A 21,763-nucleotide genomic window follows, 5' to 3' on the forward strand; every position below is an offset into this window, starting at 1 on the left:
CACACACATAAATAGTAATAAAGGGCATGTCAAAAGTAGCAATACATTTATTCCATGGATAAAACACCATGCATATAATATATAGGTGTGTATATGTGTTTTGTGTATATATATATATTTTTTGTTTTGTTTTGGTGGGACTGGGGTTTGAACTCAGGGCTTCGATCTTGCAAAGCAGGCACTCTACAGCTCAAGCCATGCCTCCAGTCCATTTTGCTCTGGTTATTTTTGGAGATGGGGATCTCTCAAACTATTTGCCTAGGCTGGCCTCAAACTGTGATCCTCCGGATCTCAGCCTCCCAAGTAGTTAGATTCTAGATGTGAGAAACTGGCACTCAGTAACAATTTTTTTAAATAGTTAACTCCAACTTTCTGTTGAAATTCTGTGCCAAGGAAGAGGTATTTGCCTACTTAGGGAGTAGACAAATGTAAACAGAATGGGTAGGAGATGAGAAAACTTGAGCAACGGAGGTGAGGAGCCTTTTATATACATATAAAAGGAGGAAGGGTAGAGAGGATGATGAATAAAAAAATATAAAGAGAACATGTGAAAGTTAAAGTAATTCAATTTACTTGATGTGCCAAGTTGCTTGATAATTTTATTTATTTAATTCATACACTAATGCCCCTTCACTCCTTTCAAAGCTCCTCCTATGTATTGGCTATGTTAGTATTGCTACAAAAACCACATTTTAAGACTTGAGTACTCAAAGACTGGATGATGTCAGTGGCCTAAGAATAATATGAAGACTTCAAAAAGGGTCTGGTGCTTTTTTGTTAAACACAAAACATACAATCAAGCACTGGAGGCTCACACCTATTATCCTAGCTACTAGGGAGGCAGAGATTAGGAGGATTGTGGTTCTAAGCTAACCCCAGGCAAACAGATAGGGTCATGAGACCCTATCTGGAAAAACCGATCACAAAAAAGGGCTGGTGGAGTGGCTCCAGGTGAAGACCCTGCTTACAAACCCCAGTACCACAAAAAACAAAAACCACAAAATATCCACTGAAAATACAATGCATTCCTTGGTGAATATGCAGAGAAGCAGAAGGAGTTTTGTATTTATTTCCTTTGCCTCTGTTTCCTTCACTCTCCAACCCCCATCTTACATCTACTGATCACCTACTAGGCCCCCTTGGCTTCAAGCAGTATAAAAAGATATGACTAGAACTCTTCACGGAGCTAAAAGCTGAACACAGAACATCAGATACATGAATATATCATTATACCATAAGATAGACTGAGATGAAGGCTGTAATTGGGAGTTTATGTTAGGAAGTATAAAAGCTTCAGGAAGCTAGTGATTGATAAGCTGGGCCACTGAAGATTGGCAAGACTTCAGAAGCAGGGTACAGTACGTATTCTAAAGGTAGGAAGTTCATACATCAAAGAAAGACTAGTTATGTTTCCTGATTTTTCCTTATATTCTCATGAGATCAGCAATTAGCCTTCAATAGGTAAAATAAGAAATCCCTGAAAAGGATTTCACTTGACAAAGGAGAAGAATGCATGGATTTTTAATAACATTAGATTTCCTGTGCTTGGCAAGTAAACCCCACTGAATTAACCAATTTCCTGCCCAAGGTTCCCTACTATGACTTCTGTGTTGGCACTTGGAGGCCCTAGGACTTCTCTGTTCCAGGCTTCCTTATAGTACCTACTCTGGAACTATTCAAACTCATTGAATCAGCTACTAAGATAAGTTAACTACTCTAAGCTCACAATGCAGACACCAAGTCCTACAGTATGATAAAAGGAGGCTGTATGTGGAAAGCATTTTTAATCTTTGTTTTCTAACTCAGTGTTGTGAACACTCCCTTCCTATCTCACAGGGTTGTTGAAGGCTACTTGCAAAGAAGCACACAAAAGTACAGAGTCTGGCCCCTGTGTCTTACCTGGAGTGCTGATGTCTGGGTTCAAGTTGCATCTGGCCATCTGGAGCTTCATATGGTTCTTCCATCTCATACACATTTGCATCAGTTTCCTCCACACTGCTGGACTTCTGCCATTCCAACTCTGGAGTTTTCCCTCTAGCCAAAATAAATGGCAAGTTCTCATACTCTGGTATTTCCTCATAATGGCGTATATTTTCATACTCAGGTGCACAGCTGGTTGTAACAGTCTTGCAAGGTGCCTGAAATGAGGAATCCCTAGAGAGCATCTGGTCATCCAAAGATTCAGTCCTCAGCCCATTAGCTGGACCAGTCTGGCCCCAAGACTTCTTCCTCTTCTTTTGAGATTCGGGGCTGTAGTTATCTGCCGAATACGCCTTGGTGGGTTTACTTCTCTTCTCTTCTACCACCAAGTCAATCCCTTTCTGCTCCCCACTGGACAGGTTGCCTGCAGATGCATCTCCAAGTTGGCTACCCCTGGACCACAATTTCTGAAAATCACTCTTCATCAAGCAGAGGGACAGTTTCACATTGAGCAACTTTTTGAAAGAATTTTTCTTTGGGGCATCTTTGCAAGGCTTTGTGCACCTCCCCATATCCATGGCAGACAGTGATTTCGCTCTACGCTTGGTTAGGGAAGTGGAAGGCTCACTATATGACGACACAATGACAGACTTTAAGGATTCTGGGTTCCCGAAAAAGGGTAAAATAGGACGAGGTAATTTCCACACTGGCTTTTCTGAAGTTGATCCAGGTGCATCAAAGGAGGATGATGGCATACTATGGTTTGGGGCACACAGATGCTGCAGGTGAGTTATGTCTAGACCCTGTCTTGAATCTGTTTCTTCAGTTGAGGGATAAGAACTTTTCTCTACCAGCTCCTCAGAGGCAGCCTTTTTAAGCACTCCTGCAGCAGGCAAGCTGTGTCTTTGAGGTTTTTTGGGGACAATTCTTGAAGAACTTTCTTTCACAGTCACTCCTGGGTTACAGGCAGTTGGCAGATGATCAGTGCAGTTTAATTTGAGCTGTTTAGGCAGGCTTAAAGATAGAGTAGTACATCTTACAAAACTGGTCTCTTTGTCCACAGCAGGTAATACAATAGAACCATCTACAGTCGTGCTATCACAAGCCAAATTGGAGTCTGTATTTAAAGAAGGTGCCATTGTTTCAAAGGAAGATGGTTCATGACAGGTGGCTTTTTGTGAATTGACTAAGTCTTGTCTGTCATCATTAGGGTCACTATTCAAGTCACTTTTATTTCCCAGCTTTGCTTTGTCTACTTGTTCCTGGTTATGGACAACATTCAGATGAAGAAAACTGACTTTACTGTTTTTCAAACTATTTTGGATAAGACAAGAGCTGTTGCTTAAATTCTCAGGTTCCTCAGTACTCTCACTAGGGGTATCTACATGCTTTTGGCGTAACAGACGAGCAGGAGTGCGTGTCTTTCTGGCCTTGGGAGTTGGAAATTTTACAGTATATGGTATTAAGTGAATTTCTAAGGGACCAAAGTCTTTGAGTTCTGTTTTCTTACTAACTTCATCTGAAGATGTAAAAGAATCTTTTTTACCATTTTCTAGAGTGTCTAGTTTAGAGGAATGAAAGCAGCTATTGCTTTTTTCACTGTTGTCCTGAAGAGTTTCCCGATTTTGAAATTCATCCCTACTAAGTTGCAGGGGGCTGCTGTGATGAGCAGGAACTTTTTCAAAGCTGGACAAGGAATGAGACAAATCCATAAGTTCAATTCTGCTTTGTCTGTTGGAATTGCAGGTGCCATTCACCTCTGTGTTGTCTGTGGATCTGTGCTTCTGCAAGGCACTAAAAGCTGATGCTTGTTGCGTTGAACTTTCTCTGAGCTTCTCTTCAAGGACACCTGCCTTTGAAGCGACTCCACTGGGGCTCCTGTGCTTTTCACCATGAGAATCCCATTTACTCTGACTTTTTATAGACAAAGAGGACTCATCGATTTTACTATTATCTAAGTTGTCTTTCATGTCCAAAGGCTCTAAAATAAGCTGCTTTCCACACATGTTCTCTCTATTCCCAGGCTTCTGGTTGTACTTGGAAGTGCAGGAGCACCTTGGTAAGACATCATTGCCGCCCCAATCCCCTTCATGTTTGCAATTAAGGTTGCCAGTGTTTTCAGGTAATTCTGGTTTTTGCTCTTCCAGGTTCACAGTGATTTTCCTTGATGGTGACTGCCGAACGTCTGGAACAGGCAAGCAGTTCAGAACTTTTGGTTTCGGTGCAATTGCTGGTTTGGTTTTCTTTGTTGATTGTGGAACACTAGCAATCATAAGGTCAGGTTTAGGTGCAATTGGAGGGGGAGGTGGCTTACTATTTGCCACTTGAATCTTTGGCTTGGGGGCCACTGGTGGCTTCTTCATCTCTAGAAAGGAAAAATTAAGAATTAGATGGTAAAATAACCAAAGCATAAGAGGACACATGATTAAGTTGGGTAACATTTGTAACAAATATGCACTTGCATTTCACTAGGTAGATTATATTACAGTCAACATTACTCTTAAAAATTCCTTAAGTTGTGCAGGGGGAAGGGGGGGATAAAAAAAATAAAAATAAAAATAAATAAAATAAAATAATAAAAACAAATTACTTCTTTAAAATAAATAAATACATAAATAAAATAAAAACAAAAACAAATTACTTGTTTTAAAAAAAAATTTCTTAAATTGTCCTTAAATTTCAGTCTACAAAGCTTTGGGCACATTGTTTATTCCACCACATTTCTTACTAAACCCAATATATGGCTTTTCCTTCAATTTTGGTACTAAATGAAATAACTGACTTCAGTTGAGGCTCACAATAAAGCTGGTTTTTCTCAGTGCAAATGGACATTTTCATTATATTCCTTCATGGAGCTTTATTTCGTAAAAGGTCACATGTCCAGGTCCTAAGCCACATCTAATCTTATTCAGAGTTTCTAGAGATAGAGATGGATATTATATATCTTTTATGTCCACAGGTAATTATGTTGTTTATCCTTCAGTAACAACGACTGCCTTTTTGTTTTTCTTTTGTTTTTTAAGACAGGGTCTTGCTGTGTAGCCATGGTTGATCTTAAACTTATTATGCAGTTCAGGCCAGCCTAGAACACTCAATCCTCCTGTCTCAAGCTCCTGAGTGGTGGAATTACAGGCATGTGCCACCACTTAGCTATTAACTGTTCAATGCATTAAAAGGTGACCATGAGTTCTAATGTAGCAATTCTTCTTCAACATTACACTTAAAGTATTTAATTAACACCTATTATACAATGCTAGATTTGTTCAAACTTGTTCCCAGCCTACACAAACTTGATAACAGCTTTACATAAAAGACCTGTAAAGAGATATAGAGAGACTGTATAACTGTATTTCTTTTAAGTTCCTTTAGCATATTCCACCTGATGCTTATCAGCCATATTGCCCCAAGGAGACTTGAGGTCAAGCATGTTTTATCTTATACTTCTCATAGTTATGTTTGTTCCTTCAATAGGACCTAATACTTAATAAAAACCTTATTTACCAAGAAAAAAAAGTCTCAAAAATGTGCTACGAAAGACCACTGGACATTGTTTAATTTACTTGAACACATAGATGCTTTGATATTTTATTTGGAGCTGATTTTCTTTTCAACAAAGGAAATTAGTCACAATGCTCAGGAAGATATTACATAGAACTGAGTAAAAAGGGGGAAAAAAATGAGTAGGGTGCTTTACTTCCTTTTCCCAACCAAGGAAGAATTTGCTAAACCTCTAATACTATGTGTACAGCTGACATAATATAACAAATACCTTTGTACTCAATTCCTAGGCTTAAGATTATTTATCATCAGTAAGGAAGACAACAAAGTTTTCAAAATAATACCAATTCCCAAAGTAGACAAACTTTAGTTACCTGTTCAAGAAGCATGGTATGAACTTTGAGGTTTTTGTAAGGCAGAAAATCATTACAAAACCCTTCAAAGGCTAGTGATAAAGACTGCTATACTGGTCTGTTAAATTAAACTTGATCTATCAAATCAAGTCTTAGTAAAAAGGATGAATGCCCTAGGACTCTCCCTCACCTTCCATCTTGCTCAATAAAAACTGACACCCTGTCATTTCATTCCTATCATCAAAATGTCCTACCTTTGGGAATTTTGAAAGACTTTCTAAGATGAAAAAAGAGTTCTGGAGATGCCACTATAACAAGGTAAACAACATTTCTGAACTGTATGCTTAAAAATGGTTAAGATAGCAGATTTATATTATGTATGTTTTATCGCAATTTAAAAAACTCATCTCATCTAATTAATCTTTGACTTGCTTAACCTTGGAACACAGTCAGAAGCTTCATTTAACCAATTCCTTTTTGCTTTTCAGTTTAATCTTAATTTTTTATTTTATTTTATTTTATGTTTTTATTTTTGGAGATAGGATCTTGATATTTAGCCCAGGCTGGCCTCAAATCCAAGATCCTCCTGCCTCAGTCTGCCTAAACTATTTTATTAATCTCTCTGGTACCAATGTCAGTCTTTTCCTTTTTTTTGGTAGTACTGGGGTTTGAACCCAGGGCCTCATGCTTGCTAGGCAGTCGCTCTACCACTTGAGCTATTCTGCCAGCCCTTTTTTTTTTTTTTTTGAGTCTGTTTCCAAGACAAGAACATAAATTCCTGTTCTTAGTGTCACAGAAATTAAATTAACTACATATGAGCTGAGGATGGTTCCCAATAAATACAGCACAGCATTATGTTCCTAAAGCCTTTCCTTAAAGGATACTCACTGAATTAAATAAATATGAACTTGGGCTTGCCACTGTTGGTTACCTGTGTACTAGAGGAAGCCAACAACATAACTCAGGGGGGTTGGTTGACCTAACTCTGTCCCTTTGTGTAGACCTGGATGCCTTCCTTTCCTCTACAGCCTCTATGAGTCTGAGATTTTAACTCTTAAGACATTTGCTTCAGGAGATCTGATCCGTTGTGGCCTCTGTCCTGTGTTACTATTCTCCATTGTACCTTTGTCTGTCTTGACCACTAGAAGGCAAGCTCCAGGAGGGCAGCTACCTTGGCTCATTCACTGCTATATCTCAATGCTTAAAACACAGCCTGAGAGTCACCAACTGCCACACACACAGACTCTTTAATGTATCTCAGTGACAGGAAATTCCGTTTTAAAAAAATACTTAACATTTCAATTTAACATCAAATCATATTTTGAAAAGGGAGCAGAGTCAATTTCAATAGGATTATTGAATAATTCTTTACTAATATGAACAAGTGTTTACCAAGTCAACATCCCAAATTCATTATTATTTTTGATGAATATTAAAAGCATACAACTCAAAAATATAATAAGCCATTATATTATGGTCTTCTCCAGTGTCAAACTCTTGAAATAAGTACATAATGATGGAAAATGAACCCAGCACCTTTGGATCTTAATACTGTATCAATAGTCAGACCCAAGGGTTTTTTACAGCAACGCAGCAAATCTTTTGTTTACACAGCTGTTTAGCTCCAGGGAAATATAAGGTAAAAAAGTAAAGTACTAGTACCATTTTACTACTATAAACACGCTTGTCATCGGTTACACACAGATGGCTGTGTTCACATACACACTCTCTTAGCTCTTGGACCAGCCAAAAAGCAAAACACAGGCATTAAGAGACAGTGACCCGCACCTGCTCAAGAAGATACAAAATATGTACTTATAATTCTCTCTCCTTTTTTATATAATTCTAAAATTATATAAATCTCTATAGAATAATTCTAAAATTCCTATGAAGGGTCCATTCACAGATGCAGGAGAAAAAAAAAATCAAAGCAAGCTCTTCTTCAGGATAAATACAACTTAGATGTTCTATCACATTCTTCTTATTTTCTTAAATTTAACCAATCTTCCCAAATACAACAGATTAGACTCAAAACAAACATCCCCTTCCCCAATGGCAAATAACTTTCCCAAAAGTTTTAATAATTTTGACTACTATGTCAAAACAGCACCATAGTTAGCTTATAAGAATGATATATACGTAACTTTATTAAAATGGGGTGGAAATAAAAACCCAGTTCTCTTCCATATTCCCCAACTACACATAAGAAAGAATTATAACAAATCCTATCAGATGGGTGAGCAAAAAAGTAGTTAATGCTTCTCAGAGAGCCATGCTCAAAACACAACTAACTCAGCTAGACACAGGAAGTGTCCTTTCAAACACCACAAAAATGTCTGTGGATTTTTTTAATTGTAAAGTTGATAAAATACAAAAATAGCTTACATAATTCCAGGGTAATTCAAATGAAAGAATCATAAACTTCAGCCTGGGACCTAGAAGTCAGATTTACATAATATAAAATGTCAAAAGCTTCTGTACCTATCCATTACAAAATGTTAGAATCAGAATTGAAAGCAGATACATATGACCTATGAATAGTTTAAGTATATTTGACATCCCCAAAAAAGGGAACGACTATCATTGACTGGAAGAATTTTTAAATTTATGGACTGGAGGTGTGGCTCAAGGGGTGGAGGGCCTGCCTAGGAAGCCCTGAATTCAAACTCCAGTACTGCCCCCAATATAAAATTTGAAAATCTTTTAATTTAATTATATTGGTTTGGGAATAAAGAAAACTTAAACAAAGGTGAGGCACAGAAATTGAGGATGAAAATAATTCATTATGTAAGTGGAAAGCCTCCCTTTAGTAGAAAAGAGTTCATGAAATAATTTGACTACATACATATCAAAAAGATCCATGGACTGGAGGAATGACTCAAGCGGTAGAACCTAAGTGTGAGGCCCTGAGTTCAAAACCCAGCCACAATATTTCTTTACAGGAATACTGAACTCCTTGCTTCCTTATTTCTATTGGCTAACTTCTTGCTTGATCAGTTCTAATCTGATTATGCTTACACTCCAATGGATGTTCTTTAGAAATAATACAAATCAGAATATTTCGAGTGCTGTTTGACAGTTTAATGTTGCAGGAATTTTAAACAAATGCCAAGAAAAGCAACGAAAATGTAACTGCTAGAAGTTACTTTGAGGGGAAGCTTTAAACTATTTTACTATAAAATTTCTAATCAAAGTTTCTTTCAACATGAACAAAACACTAAGAAACAATACTTTAGAGGTTTCTGGTGTATCTCAGTGGTAGAGTGCTTGCTTAGCATGTGCTGGGCCCTGGGTTCGATCCTCAGCAATACAAAAAAAAAAAATTTAAGCTCTGGTTTTAAAATTATCGAATGTTAACATAAAGCGACTACAACACCACTTAGGTCATTATTTTGGAAAATAAAAATTTTTCCTTAAGAATGTTCAGCAATACAAGTCCAGAACTGCTTAAAATCCACACAAAGGTAAGTGAAGGCTTTGTCATTAGAATGTCTATAGCAGGCAGACAGAAAACACGGCTTTGTTTAAACTAAATCAGGTAGAAACAGGAAAAAAAAATTCCAAAAGAAATTGGGTGAAGATGAGCAAAAAATTGCTTTCGGCAAACCTTCTTTTCTACCACTCAGGTAACAGTGGGAAAAAAAAGGAAAGAAAGAAAGGAAACCACAAACCCATGAGTAACAATGTTTAAGCCTCTTTAATAAATGGTCAGAGTTTCCAGTCCATGTTAAATTTAAGGCGACTCTGCCTAGTGATGGCGTTAACTCGCGGAGAGCGCAGCTTGTTCCTAGAATAATTGCTATCTTAACATGGGAATCTACACGATTCTCAAAGGCAAAGTCGCTCAACTTGGAGAGATGAGCGAATGCTCTCCATGCTGCGTTTCACCTGGCGCACAGCTCCCCTGCCCAGGTGTCCCGGTAAAGGGAGGTCCCCAGGGATCCGCCAGTCCTCTCGGCAGGAAGGGACACGCAAACCCGGCCCCGAACCCCACCTGCCCCGCACTGGCCGAGGTACTCGGTAAGGTGGAGGCCACACGACTCGCCTGTCCCGGCGGAGAAAGTTGTTCGCCAAGCCCAAGCCTTACCGGCGCTCGCTACAAACTTTCCAGCGGCGCGAGCGCGGCCACTTACCGGCGGCAGAAGTCATGATTGCCCCGCGCAGTTCGCTTCCTCGTTCGGGCTCCTCAGTCCATGTTCCCCACTTTCAGTCCATTGTTTCCAGAGTTTGGGCTGAAGAAAAAAGACTCCGCAGCGCCCACATTCCGTTCCGTGGCTCCGCGCGGCGCAGCCGGAGCGCCGCACAAAGGATGCAGCCTGCTCCAGCGACCCGGCGCTTCCCCGGGCGCGAGCCTCCAAGCGGCTGGCGAGCGAGCGCGAGCGCCGCCCCGCTGAGCTTACAGCGGCTCCGCGGGCGCGCGCCCCACGCCAGAGGGGGGCGGGGGGGAAATCTGTGCTCCAGGCGCCCCCTGCGATCCACGGCTGTAAAAGGCAGACAAAAGCCTCAGCTTTCTCCAATCAGAGAGCTGGAACTTCTTCCCGCTCCCGCCCTTCCCGCCCACACGCTCGCCCTCTGCTCCAATAAGCAGCCTAGAAAGGGGCGTGGGCCGCTAGGCATGCCGGGAAATGTAGTCGTCAAGACCCGCGGGACCTGCAGGAGCAGAAGCTCGGTGCTGCCTGCCTCTCCTGCCTTCATTTCCCATCGTGCTGAGGTGGGTGGCATGGCGGAGAAGGATGACACCGGAGTTTGACGAAGAGGTAGTTTTTGAGGTAAGGGGAAGATGGCGGTGAGTGTGGATTGCCTTTGTTTAAGAAAGACGAAAAGGGAAAGCAAGGAAGGTAGGAGATCCCGAGGCTGACGCGCTCCCGCAGGCCTGGACCACCGAACCTCGGCGATTTCGGGGCCTAGTACCGGTTGCAGCCTGACAGGTGTAGCCCCAGGGGCCCTAGCCGCGCTGGCCTCGGCCTCAGGCCCGCCCCGAATTCCCATTTGGAGCCTGGTTGCCCAGCCCTTGGTGGGAGCCTTGTTCATTCCTTCCCCGGGGTGGCTGCCCCACCCGGACCGCACCTTGGCGGGGCGGGGTCGAAAGGTGCGTCTTAGACACTCACTAAAACATCTTAACCTCCCCCTGTTTCTTCCGGAGTAGTTTGGCATCAGGATCCAGAAGTGCCTCAGGTCACGGTCACCAGCCAGGTGTGGTCTTGGGAGTGAAGGCTTCAGGTTCTTGTTTTTTCTACTAGGGATTAAAGTCCACGGGCGTGGGACCTGCGATGGGTGATGCTTAGGGCCTGGGAATCTCAGCATTCAGGTTCCATTCTTTTGTCCTTTGCTCTTGGCACTAGGTGTAGCCAGTTCTTCCGAATAGCAGCCCCGGATGGGAGTGCTTTTGTGTAGGACTATTTTAAGACGTTCTCTGCCATCTTGAATTTTTAAAAAATCAAGCGAGTGTCTTTGATGGCGTTTTTTACCCATTAGACGGGTCAAAACGCCCCCTGTATGTATGTATTGCATATGTACGCTTTACTTTTCACTGATCCAACTAGATTTTAAGAAATTAAAAAAGGAAAAAGAAAGAAATGGCCCATACTATACAACGGAAGGGCGAGGTATAGTACAGTGTTGAAATCTGGAGCAACTTTCATTGGAGGATTGATTTGGAAATGGCTGTCTGTTCTTGCCACCTAAATCTTGAACTGTGAATCAATCGAATTAGGATGGAAGGGAGAACGTGTATTACAGGAAAAGAGTTTTGAGGATGCCAAAAGCACGCCAAAAGGATGGGAGGTGTGGACGTACCTGGTGTGCACTTTTAGTGATTGCAGTGTGGACGGTTGCTATGTAAACTGGTTTGATGTGGCTACAATACAGAAGTAATGGGAAATGTGACCATTTTACTATAATAGTCTGGATCTGGAGAAATTAATGAATGACTTGGACAGGCATTTCTAAGGTAAAATCAAGGAAATGGCTATAGGTTGAATGTGGGAGTTGAAGAAGAGACAAATCTGTATTACTTAAATGTTTAGAGTAATGGAAACAGGATGGCTGTAATTTTTTACTCTATTATTTTCTTTGATTCTGAATATAATAGTAATAAGTGCTCAAAAACCATTTTGTTTTAGAAAATAAGCCAAAAAATTTAAATTGTCCATTTTCCTACCACCCAAAGGTAGACACTTTGTTTTTCTTTTTGGTGATACTGGGGTTTGAACTCAGGGTTTCATGCTTGCAAAACAGGCATTTTGTCACTTTAGATACACTTCCAGTCCATTTTGATCTGATTATTTTGGAGATAAAGTCTACGGAACTATATGCCAGAGCTGGCCTCAAACCTTGATCCTCCTGATTTCAGTCTCCCAAGTAACTAGGATTTACAGGCATGAGCCACCAGCAATTTGCAAAGATGACCACTCTTAACAGTATTGTATATGCTCTTACAGGGTTTTTTTTTTTAATTCAGATGTGTGTTTGAGTGTGATATTTTAATACAAAAGATATACTAGGAAGAGTAGTATTTTTCACTTAAATTTATCATGAATCTTTTTCCATTCATCACTCTTTGAAGACTTTTTATTCCCCTGAGGGTTTGGGGTTATTGAAACAGGGTCTTGTTATGTAATCCATCTGGTCTAGAACTTGCCATCCTTTAGCCTCAACCTCCTGAGTACCTGTGCCACCATGCCTGGCAATAATTGCATGTTATTGTAATTTACTTTTTTTTTTTCCATTTATTAGTCATTTTTATTTCATTGTGCATTTCTCTTCCTTTTTGTTTGCCCATTCTCTTTTGGACGCTAGCTTTTCTTTTTTTGTCACCTTTTTGGTGCTGGAGATTGAACATAGGGCCTTTGAAGTAAGTGCTTTACCCTTGAACTATACCCCTAGTCTAGTTTCTTTAAAATTGATTTACATAAGTTCTTCATATATTACTAAGTCTGCAGTCTTTATCATACATGTTAATTTTTATTACAGTATAGTATACACAGGACTGTGCACAATTGACTTGTGTTCACATGTTGAACACACCCATGTAACCAGCATCCAGATCAAGAAACAACATCACTGGCATTAGAAGCTCCTTCCTGCTGCTCTTTAGTCTGTACTCTCCACCCCCAAGATAACCATTATTCAGGCTTGTAATAACTAACCTAGATAGTTTTGTGTATAGTTTACACTCTATTTGGTTCTATTTGCATGCTCTTTGTGTTTGTGCTGGGCACACACGCCCTCCGCCAGTACTTGTGAGATTCATCCTTATTGTCATCCCAGCATTTTATTTCAGCCAAGTATTCCATTGCCTATGAGTATTTTTAAATACGTTCTTCTGAAGATAAGCATTTGGTAGTTCTTCCTTGAAACAACTACCTTTTAGTATGTGTTTTGTTAAATGTATTTCTGTTGAGTATGCACTTAAAAGTGGAATTACTAAGTCACAGGAAATACATATATTTGCCTCCACAGATACTGTCAAATATTTCCATGTGGCTAATGCTAACTTTATACTTTTGCCTGCTGTATATGAGGGCTCTCCTAGCTCCACATCCTTACCAGCACTTGATAATTTCAGTCTTCTTTTATTATTCTGGTGGCTAGTCCTGGTATCTTCTTGTGGTTTTAATGTGTATTTCCTTGATAAGGAAGTTAAGGTGTTTAATAGTATGTTTACAGACCAATTGTATATTTTTCTATTACTGATTTAAAGAAATTCTTTACATGCACTGGCTACAAGTCCTTAATTGGACATGTGCACCCCAGATCTCTCTGATGTATTGGCTTCTGCATTTTCTTGATAATTTCAAAGAACAGAAGCTCTTAAATTTATTAGTTAACTTCCCCCCCCTTTTATGGTTAGTGATTCAAGGAATATTTACTTTGTGACCTCAAGGTCACAAAGGTGTTTTCTCTGAAAGGTTATTTGACATTTTGCATTTAGATCTGCCATCCTCCTAGAACTGATTTTTATATGGTATCAAGTATCATATTTTTTTCCTCACATGGATATCCAGGTCACCTGGCACCATTTATTGAAGACATTCCTTTTCCTGCTGAAATGTGTGTTACCTTTGTCATAAAACAAAGTACCTTTTTTCCTTCCTTCTTTCTTTCTTTCTTTATTTTGTTTTGTTTTGAGACAAGGTCTCCCTGTGCAGCCCAGGCTGGCCTCAAACTTGAGATCCTCCTTTCTCAGCCTTCTGAGTACTAAGATTACAGGCAGTGGCCACAATACCCAATTATCTTTGTTGTTGTTGTTTTTTAATGTTTATATCCTATTTTCATTATTGTGCCTTTGACTATTCTTGATACATTGCATTTCCCTATGAATTTTAAGATGAGTCTCCTAAGGTTTTGATAGGGATTGCTTTGAATCTATAGATTAATTTGGGGAAACTTGATGTCTTTTTAATTTTGAATCTTCTAATCCATGAACATTTGTTACTTGCCTCTTTTTTTTTTTTTTTCTTTTCTTTTTTTTGGTGCATGTCTTCTACTGAGCTATACCCGCAGCCTCCTATTGCCTGCCTTCTCAATAAAAATCAGGCAACCTCCCATCTCTTTCTGGCAGTACTGATTTTACAAAATAGGAATTATCTCTTCCTTGAGTGTATAGCTAAGTAAAAGTTGGTCATTGAAGGATCTAGGCCTTTGCTGGGGAGAAGGGGAGTAGACATTATCTGTCAGTTCAATTTCTTTTATGATATTGCTCAGTTACAATATTATATTTTGATAATTTCTTTTATTCCAAAAAACTGTAATATAAAGCTATGTGTTCTAGACCTGGACAGCCTTAGAAATCCTAGCTTAGCTATTTTTTAGTTACTGGGACTTTGGGCAAGTTACATAACTTGTCTAAGCCTCAATTTTCTAAATAGTAAATAGAAGCAACAATAGTTATCTCATAGAATGGTTGTGAGTATTAAATAACTTAATATTTAATGAATTACTTAGATGAGTACCTGGCACATTATAAGCATTCAGTAAATGTCATTTATTAAATTTTTCCAACAAATTGCTTTATGGCTAGGTTTTCAAAATTATTAGTATAAACTGATCTTAGTGGTTATTTTAGTCTCATTTATAACACTATTAGATCTTATTACATACTATGTTTATTTGTGCCTTCTCATTTTATCTTGTATAGGTTTGCCAGAGTTTTTACTTATCAGACTTTTCAAAGAACTGGCTATTGGTTTTATCAGCTCAATTGAATTTGTAGTGATTTTTAAATTTTTTAAATTTCTGCTTTTATGTATTTTATAAGACTATACATCTTCATGTAACTACTGCTTTGGCTGTACCTCATGAGTAGCTTGTCTCACAGTTTTTAATTCTGATTTCTTCTTTAATCCATGATTTATTTACTATCCAGGAGTACGGATTAGGGGTTGGTGTTATGATTGGTGATGTTCTGCATATTTTCCCCACCCTCACCATTATGGGCCATATCACCTACATATTCTTGCCTCCTGGATTGGGTTCACCCAGTGGGATGGACCTACAAATCAGTGGGTAAAAGAAGAAAGCTCCAGAGATACCTGGATGGTTATCCTTCTTGTTCCTTCCCTGCGGGGCTACCATTTGGTAGTGATTACATTCCTCCTTTTTTTTGTTTCTTTTTTTGTTGTACTGGGGGTTGAACTCTGGGTCTCCTGCTTGCCAGGCAGTGCTCTATCACTTGAACTATGTCCCCATCTGGGAAGGCACAGGTATTCTCTTAGCTTTAATCCTGACAGGGCTTCAGTTATACTACTTCTTTCCGTTGGTCTGTAGGCCTACAAAAGGAATATTTCCTGCTCTTGCTATAGTTCTCTGATGCTTTATTATCCCCTGTTGCCTGCTTCAGTGCTGCTTATAGCTTTATAAATGATCATTTTCAATAAGCTCTTTTTCAGACCTGTGCTTATTGGGCACAATGTTTCCTTGCCAACTACCACTTGATTCCTTATTCAGTGTAATGTATTTTGAGTATTGCTAAATCAGCCATTTTTAGATACTAAGTATTGTATCAGTCAGATACCCTAGGGCAGAAAACAAAAACCCATCTATCTCCCATAATCAGAAAGGCACTTAATGCAGGGAATTAGTGATTAAATTATTGTTAAAGAATTTTGAGTATTGAGCACTATCAAGGTTTCTATCTAGGCCAGTGTGGTGGTAAGGAGGGTGAGATCAGGAGGATCAGATTGAGTTTGAGGCTGCCCTGGATAAAAACTTCAAGTTCTAGAGACCCTATCTCAACCAATGACTGGTCAAGGCTGTCATTCCCAGCTACCACAAGGAAGCACAAAAGGGAGGGTCATGGTCCATAGAGGGCCAGGGCGGAAAGCAAGATCCTGTCTCAAAAATAACAAGCAAAAAGGGATGAATGAGGGCGTGGCTCAAATAAAGCACCTGGCTAGCAAGACTGAGGCTCCTAAGTTCAAACGCCAGTACTACCACTAAAAAAAGAAAAAAGGTCATTATGCAAAGATTAAGAAGGAGAGAGAGAGGTAGAGGGCTGGTACATGAAGTGGATCTCTATTTCTCCTCAACCTTTCTTCCTAATTGGAGGAATCCTAGTCGCAAGATAACTTGGAAAATGTCAAATGTAGCTTACCTGCCTTTGTGATATTTTTGGTGTACTTGTTGTAATACTATTACTTTAATGATTTTCAGTTAGAAATCAGGCTCATTTATGTCGAGACTTACACAGGGTCACATGCCACATTAAAATTAAACTTAAATCAAAGTTTTGAAAAGTATCCCAGCAGCATCCCTTCTCTTAAAAGCCTTTCAAGGAATCTTGTTCTAAGTTTCATTTCCTAAGTTCCAATCTTGTTCTAGGTTTCTTGTACCTATATTTTCTTATAGTTTTGGCCATGCCTGAGACTGGCATTGAATCCTAGTCTGAGAGCAGCAAGCATACACTGTAAGATCGTGAAGGACTAAGGGAGGAAAGGAAGAGTAAAGCTCTCAGGCCAATTCTGGGTCCTTGCCCTAGAGTCTCACTACCTTCAATTCATCAGGGCCAGATTCCCTGTATATTTACAAGGTTAGTTCCATTGTATTGCAGCCTGACTTTTCCTTCTTTAAGATAATTTATTTTAAGCAGATTTGTTCCACAGACTCCTACTCTAAGGACAAAGAGTCTTGGACCTCTCTCTCTGGCTAAATAGCAGAAAAGATTCAGAAAATAATGGATGCCATGTCTAATGTGAGTGTTAAGCAAAATAAATACTGAAATACCAAGTTTTATTGTTGTTATAACATTAATTAAGATGTTTTGAGAGATAGAATTCCCCAGTCACCTTAAGAAGGTTAAAGTTCTGATGTTGCTCTTTCTTAACTTTTATATCTCTTCACTATAAATTAATTGCAGAAACTTTGGGTCATTCCATTGTCTGTTAAACCCTGCTATTCTTAGAGGGGAAAATAACTACACAATACTGCTTTATGTTATTTGTTGTCTGTGTAAACCATTTCTTTGTAAATTACTTTTTATAGTGACAATACTGTCCTCAAGGGACCTCTTTTGTTTTTTGAGACAGGGTCTCTATGTAGCCCAGGCTGTCCTTGGGATCTTCCTGTCCCAACTTCCTCAGTGCTGGAATTGCAGGCATGTTCTACCCTGCCTGTCTCCAGAGAACTGTTATAGTCTCCTCAAATCTCTGCTCTTGGTAACCTTATTCTCTGTAGTTGAACTCTACTGGCAAAGGTTTTTGGTATTTGTTTGAATTTATTTTCCCTCTTTTCCTTTGTTCCTGAGTGAGAAAAATAATTTTTCCCCCTTTATCATGATCTCTTTGCCTCCTACATCCTTGTACTTATCATGAGTAGTTAAATATTAGTCCTTTGTTGACAGTATGTTCAGCATTGGTGCTTTTTTTTTTTTTTTGCTCATAGCACTAAGTCAATTAAGTGAGAGGAAATGACTCTCACAAAACCCCCAGTCATATGAAGCCCTGAGTTCAAACCCCAGTACCACCAAAAAAAACCAAGTCTACAAGATCCCTCTCTTGCTAGAGTAATGCCCCACCCCACCCCACCCCTTTTTTGTTTGTTTGTTTGGTTTTTGTTTTGTTTTTGGTAGTGCTGGGGTTTGACCTCTGGGCCTGGAACTTGCTAGACAAGTGGTCTGTCACTTGAATGACATCCTCTGCCCTTTTTGATTTAGTTATTTTTCAGGTAGGATCTCAGGTTTTTTCCCCAGGGCTAGCCTGGAACCACAGTCCTCGGAATCTCTGCCTCCCCCTTAGCTAGGATTGCAGGTATGAGCCACTGCTCTGGACCCTCCTTTCTTTGTATTTTTTAGGATTATTACACGTCTCTATAAGCAATAAGGCATTTTCTTCAGTGTTATTGTAGATTCTTTTCTGCTTGCATTATTGACTGTGAATGTACACATGGACCATATTTGCTATTTTGATGATGGAGCTTGCTGCCTGGAATAATTATACATACGAAATTTATAGCTTTTCCTTAAAATATGTCTTCTGCTTCAGTTTGTAGAATATAGAGCCCTAAAGTCTTATTTTTTAAAAAAATAATCTAGTTCCAAGTAATAGCTGAGATTAGAAACAGCAAAATTCACCTTATCACTATCTGTAATAGAAAAAAAAATTTATTAATGGAATTATTAAGTTATAACCCTACTGGCATAAAAGATGAGCCATTAAGACTAAAGCTAGTTTGTCACTAAATATGGCAGAAGAAACTACATGTTTAATATGAATTATAATAATTCTTGTGGAACACATTGACTTGTATTTTATGGTTTTGGTTTCTTCACCTATCTTTAAAGCTCCAATATAGATTTCTAAATTTTTTTATCCTTTTAAAATTTAAGCATTTGAAAGGATAATAAATAGTATCTTTTATGTTTTGCTTCATTTTGTGATTCTGGGGATGCAATAGAATAGGGCCTCATGCATGCTTGACAAGTGCTCTACCACCAAGCAACATTCCCAGCCCTCTTTTATGTATTATGTTGCATTAATTAAAATGCAAGTGCCTTTGTCTCAAGCTATGATACATGTTGTGCTTACATTTTTGTTTTTTTCTTTTGAGTTGGGGGTCTTGCTTTGTTGCCCGGGCTGGCCTGAACCTCCTGGATTTAAGTAATCTCAACCTGTCAAGGGCTGGTACTATAGGCAGGTACCACTACATCAGGTTTTGCCCACATTATTTTTTCTGGTTACCTTGGTACGTTGTACAATTATATTAAGAGTTTTCACTTTTTAAAAATCACTGTAGAAAGAGGACTAGTCTGTGAGTCAAGAGGTTGTCTTACATTAGTTAGCAATGAGATTCTGAATGAATCACTTAATTTCTCTTGAGCTTGTTTCCCAATTGTGACAAGATCATCTTTTATACCAGATCATTCTTTAGTGTGAAATTTTCTTAAATCTTTTCTAGGAGATCTGAAACTATTTTGTGGATTAAGTAAGTGAAATTAGGCCCATAGAGGCTTCCATTAATTAGGAAACACAGGAAGGTATTCTACTCATTTCCAATCTATTTTTAGATTAGAAACCCTGGCTCAATTTTAGTTTTCTCTGCTTCTGTACCAAGTGTTCCCCAAGTTCCTAGATGCAAATCATGCCTTAAAGATGTAGAAGAAGAAAATGCTGCAAGGTAAAGGCAATGTACTAACTTCATTGCCTCTAGATTTTCAAGTATTGCTTATATAGTATCCACGGAGTCTTCTTCTTGTTATTCCCACCCCAAATCAGCAAGTCAAAATGTACTTTATTTTTCACTCTGCATTGTAATTTCTGACCTGATAGACTATAACAACCTGTATCTTATTATGGAGATTTTGCAGCTTGATCCATGACCTTTAATTTCATATCACTTTAAGACCTTTATGAAAATGTCTTCTGCAGAAATACATGTCTTGCCCTGACCTTGCTTTATTTTTCCTTACAGACCCTCTCTCTTTCTATGAAAGGAAATAATATGTCATTTTGAGAGAAAGATCTTTTTATCTCTTCACAGAACCACAAGTTCTGTCTTTCCTTTTCAGTTTTAACTTTTTTGTTTTGTTTGATTTTTAAATTTGGGATAGTGAAGAAAAAGATAAAGTTGATATGATCTCTTAATACACAAATTTTTTTGGTGTTTTTCCCCCTGGGTCAAGGGGTGGTGAGGCAGATTTTTGAAACAGTCTCATTATATTGTCCATGCTGGCCTGAAACTACTGATCCTTTCCTCCCTTTACCCCCAGCCTTCCTAGTGCTTAGATTACAGACATGTATCACTGTGACCAGCTTTCCAAACCTATTTTAATGTTTTTTGCATGTTCTTCTCAGACTCAACATTGTGTCAAATATATTTGACCTTCTGACCCATTTTTTAAAAAGCAGCTAAAAATGTGAAGTTTTACTTCTTCACCTTATTTTACCCAGTATATACTAGTTAATTAACCAGATTTTGAATAATATGAAGAGTGGCTGTCTTCAGAAGCAGGGAGAGCTCAATCCACCATTGTCCTCTTTTCTCTTCCTAGTTAAGATTGATCTGTATTTTTAGTTAGTTGAGTTTACAAACTGCATAAGTCAGTGTTCTCCCTTTGTATCTTATAGTCTTTCTTTTGATGAGTATGCTTGATTTTTATTGTTTTTGGACTTAGAGACTGTTGTACAAAGACCTTAAAAATTATTCATTTAAAAAATTTTTGCTGTCTGTAGCATTCCATGTAAGATTAATTGGGTAAGATGCATTTCAATGAAAAAATACAAAATCCTGCAGCCAGAAAAATGTATGAATATATGACTTATCTGTCCTACAGGGTTATAAAAAATAAAAGAGCTTTAAAAATACACTAATACTAACTAACATCCTTTGAAAGGCGCCTTACAAACCCCACCCTCCTTTGTACCTTCTGCAGTAATAGTAGCGCTGAAGAAATAATGTTGAGGGATTTTTTTTTTTTTTTTAAGAGATGCTTCTGATAGGAAAATGCTTAGTAATGACAAAGGCACGCCCTTCAATCCAGTGGCCATTTTGTTCTGTAGTTCTAGAGAAACAAGTGGGAATCATCACAGGAAGAAGTGTGTGGATCAGAAAGAGAATGTGAACAAGAAGCAATAGATTTTTCATCTAGGATAACTGAGAAGAAATTAGCACTATGTTGTCTGTGAGTAGTGGAGTTGGACTGATTTTTATGGACCCTTTTAATCTTTTTTTTAATTCCATGATTAGATTTTTCTTTGCTGTTGAAGAACAACTAATACTTGGATTTGGGGCTTCTGGAATATTATTTTAGAAATTATGTTGAAATGTGTAAACTCTAAAAAATATTTCCTATTATTTTATAATATCTTTAATTTTGCAAGGTACTGGCCTATGATATTATTCAAGGCTTACAGGAGGGGAAGGCAGTAAGTAGTTGATTTCACACTATACTTCTGATTATGTACTGAATTAAAGAAAAGTGAATATATATTAGTTTCTATGGAAATTCAACATATTTAATATAATTAATAGTATTGGGAAAATTCATTTGCCATTGTAAGATTTTGTTAATTTTGAGAGTTTTAGCTCTTTAAATTTGTTCTCCATTAAAAATTGAGAAAATTACCACCTTGCATAATTTAGTAATGATAGTTTTCCTCATCAGTTAGTTTTATGGTAGTTTGAAGCTAGCCTGCAATGAATGAGCAAAGCATAGCAATTGACAACAAGTGTTTATCTTTTTCAGGTATTTTCCAGAAAAGAGAATTGCTGTTTTATCTGTAATAATCAATTTTACACCTATGACTTGTTTCCTGAGAAAAGACCTCCCTATGTTGCCCAGGCTGGTCTCAAATCCATGAGCTCAAGCAGTCGTCCCATCTCATCCTCCCAAGTAGCTGGCTTGTGCTGCCACACCCAGGTTTAAACCTGTGGCATTAAGTTATATTCAAAGATAAAAGATGTTGTTTGTTTGTTTGTTTTTTCAGGGTTTGAATTCAGAGCCTTATTCTTGCTAGTCAGGTGCCCTATCACTTGAGCCATGCCCCCAGCCCTGATAA

The 21,763-nt window shown here is 38.5% G+C and overlaps 2 protein-coding genes and 1 non-coding gene across 11 annotated transcripts in view; 1 reads left to right on the forward strand and 2 right to left on the reverse strand.

Annotated features, from left to right (window-relative positions):
- Nucleotides 1-10,150, reverse strand: part of Fgd6 (FYVE, RhoGEF and PH domain containing 6) — a 106,765-nt gene extending 96,615 nt beyond the window's left edge. For both annotated transcript variants that reach the window (XM_074084146.1, XM_020158126.2), the window contains exons 1-2: nucleotides 9,905-10,150; nucleotides 1,900-4,285 (exon numbers count right to left, since the gene is read on the reverse strand). In XM_074084146.1, the coding sequence (XP_073940247.1) occupies nucleotides 1,900-4,285; nucleotides 9,905-9,920 (2,402 nt within the window). In that variant the 5' untranslated portion in view covers nucleotides 9,921-10,150. The remainder of the gene's footprint in view (nucleotides 1-1,899; nucleotides 4,286-9,904) is intronic.
- Nucleotides 6,425-6,497, reverse strand: Trnaa-agc (transfer RNA alanine (anticodon AGC)). The gene has a single exon. It is a non-coding gene; the product is annotated as a tRNA-Ala (tRNA).
- Nucleotides 10,151-10,383: 233 nt separating the features above from the next.
- Vezt (vezatin, adherens junctions transmembrane protein) overlaps nucleotides 10,384-21,763 on the forward strand; it is a 66,865-nt gene continuing 55,485 nt past the window's right edge. For 6 of the 8 annotated variants that reach the window (XM_020158127.2, XM_020158128.2, XM_020158130.2 and 3 more), the window contains exon 1: nucleotides 10,384-10,540. In XM_020158127.2, the coding sequence (XP_020013716.2) occupies nucleotides 10,505-10,540 (36 nt within the window). In that variant the 5' untranslated portion in view covers nucleotides 10,384-10,504. Of the gene's footprint in view, nucleotides 10,541-20,735; nucleotides 20,887-21,763 lie in introns of those variants that run through there. The other 2 variants (XM_074084158.1, XM_020158129.2) reach the window with 2 other exon arrangements.

This window comes from Castor canadensis, chromosome 8, assembly GCF_047511655.1.
Source record: "Castor canadensis chromosome 8, mCasCan1.hap1v2, whole genome shotgun sequence".
Lineage (NCBI taxonomy): Eukaryota > Metazoa > Chordata > Mammalia > Rodentia > Castoridae > Castor > Castor canadensis.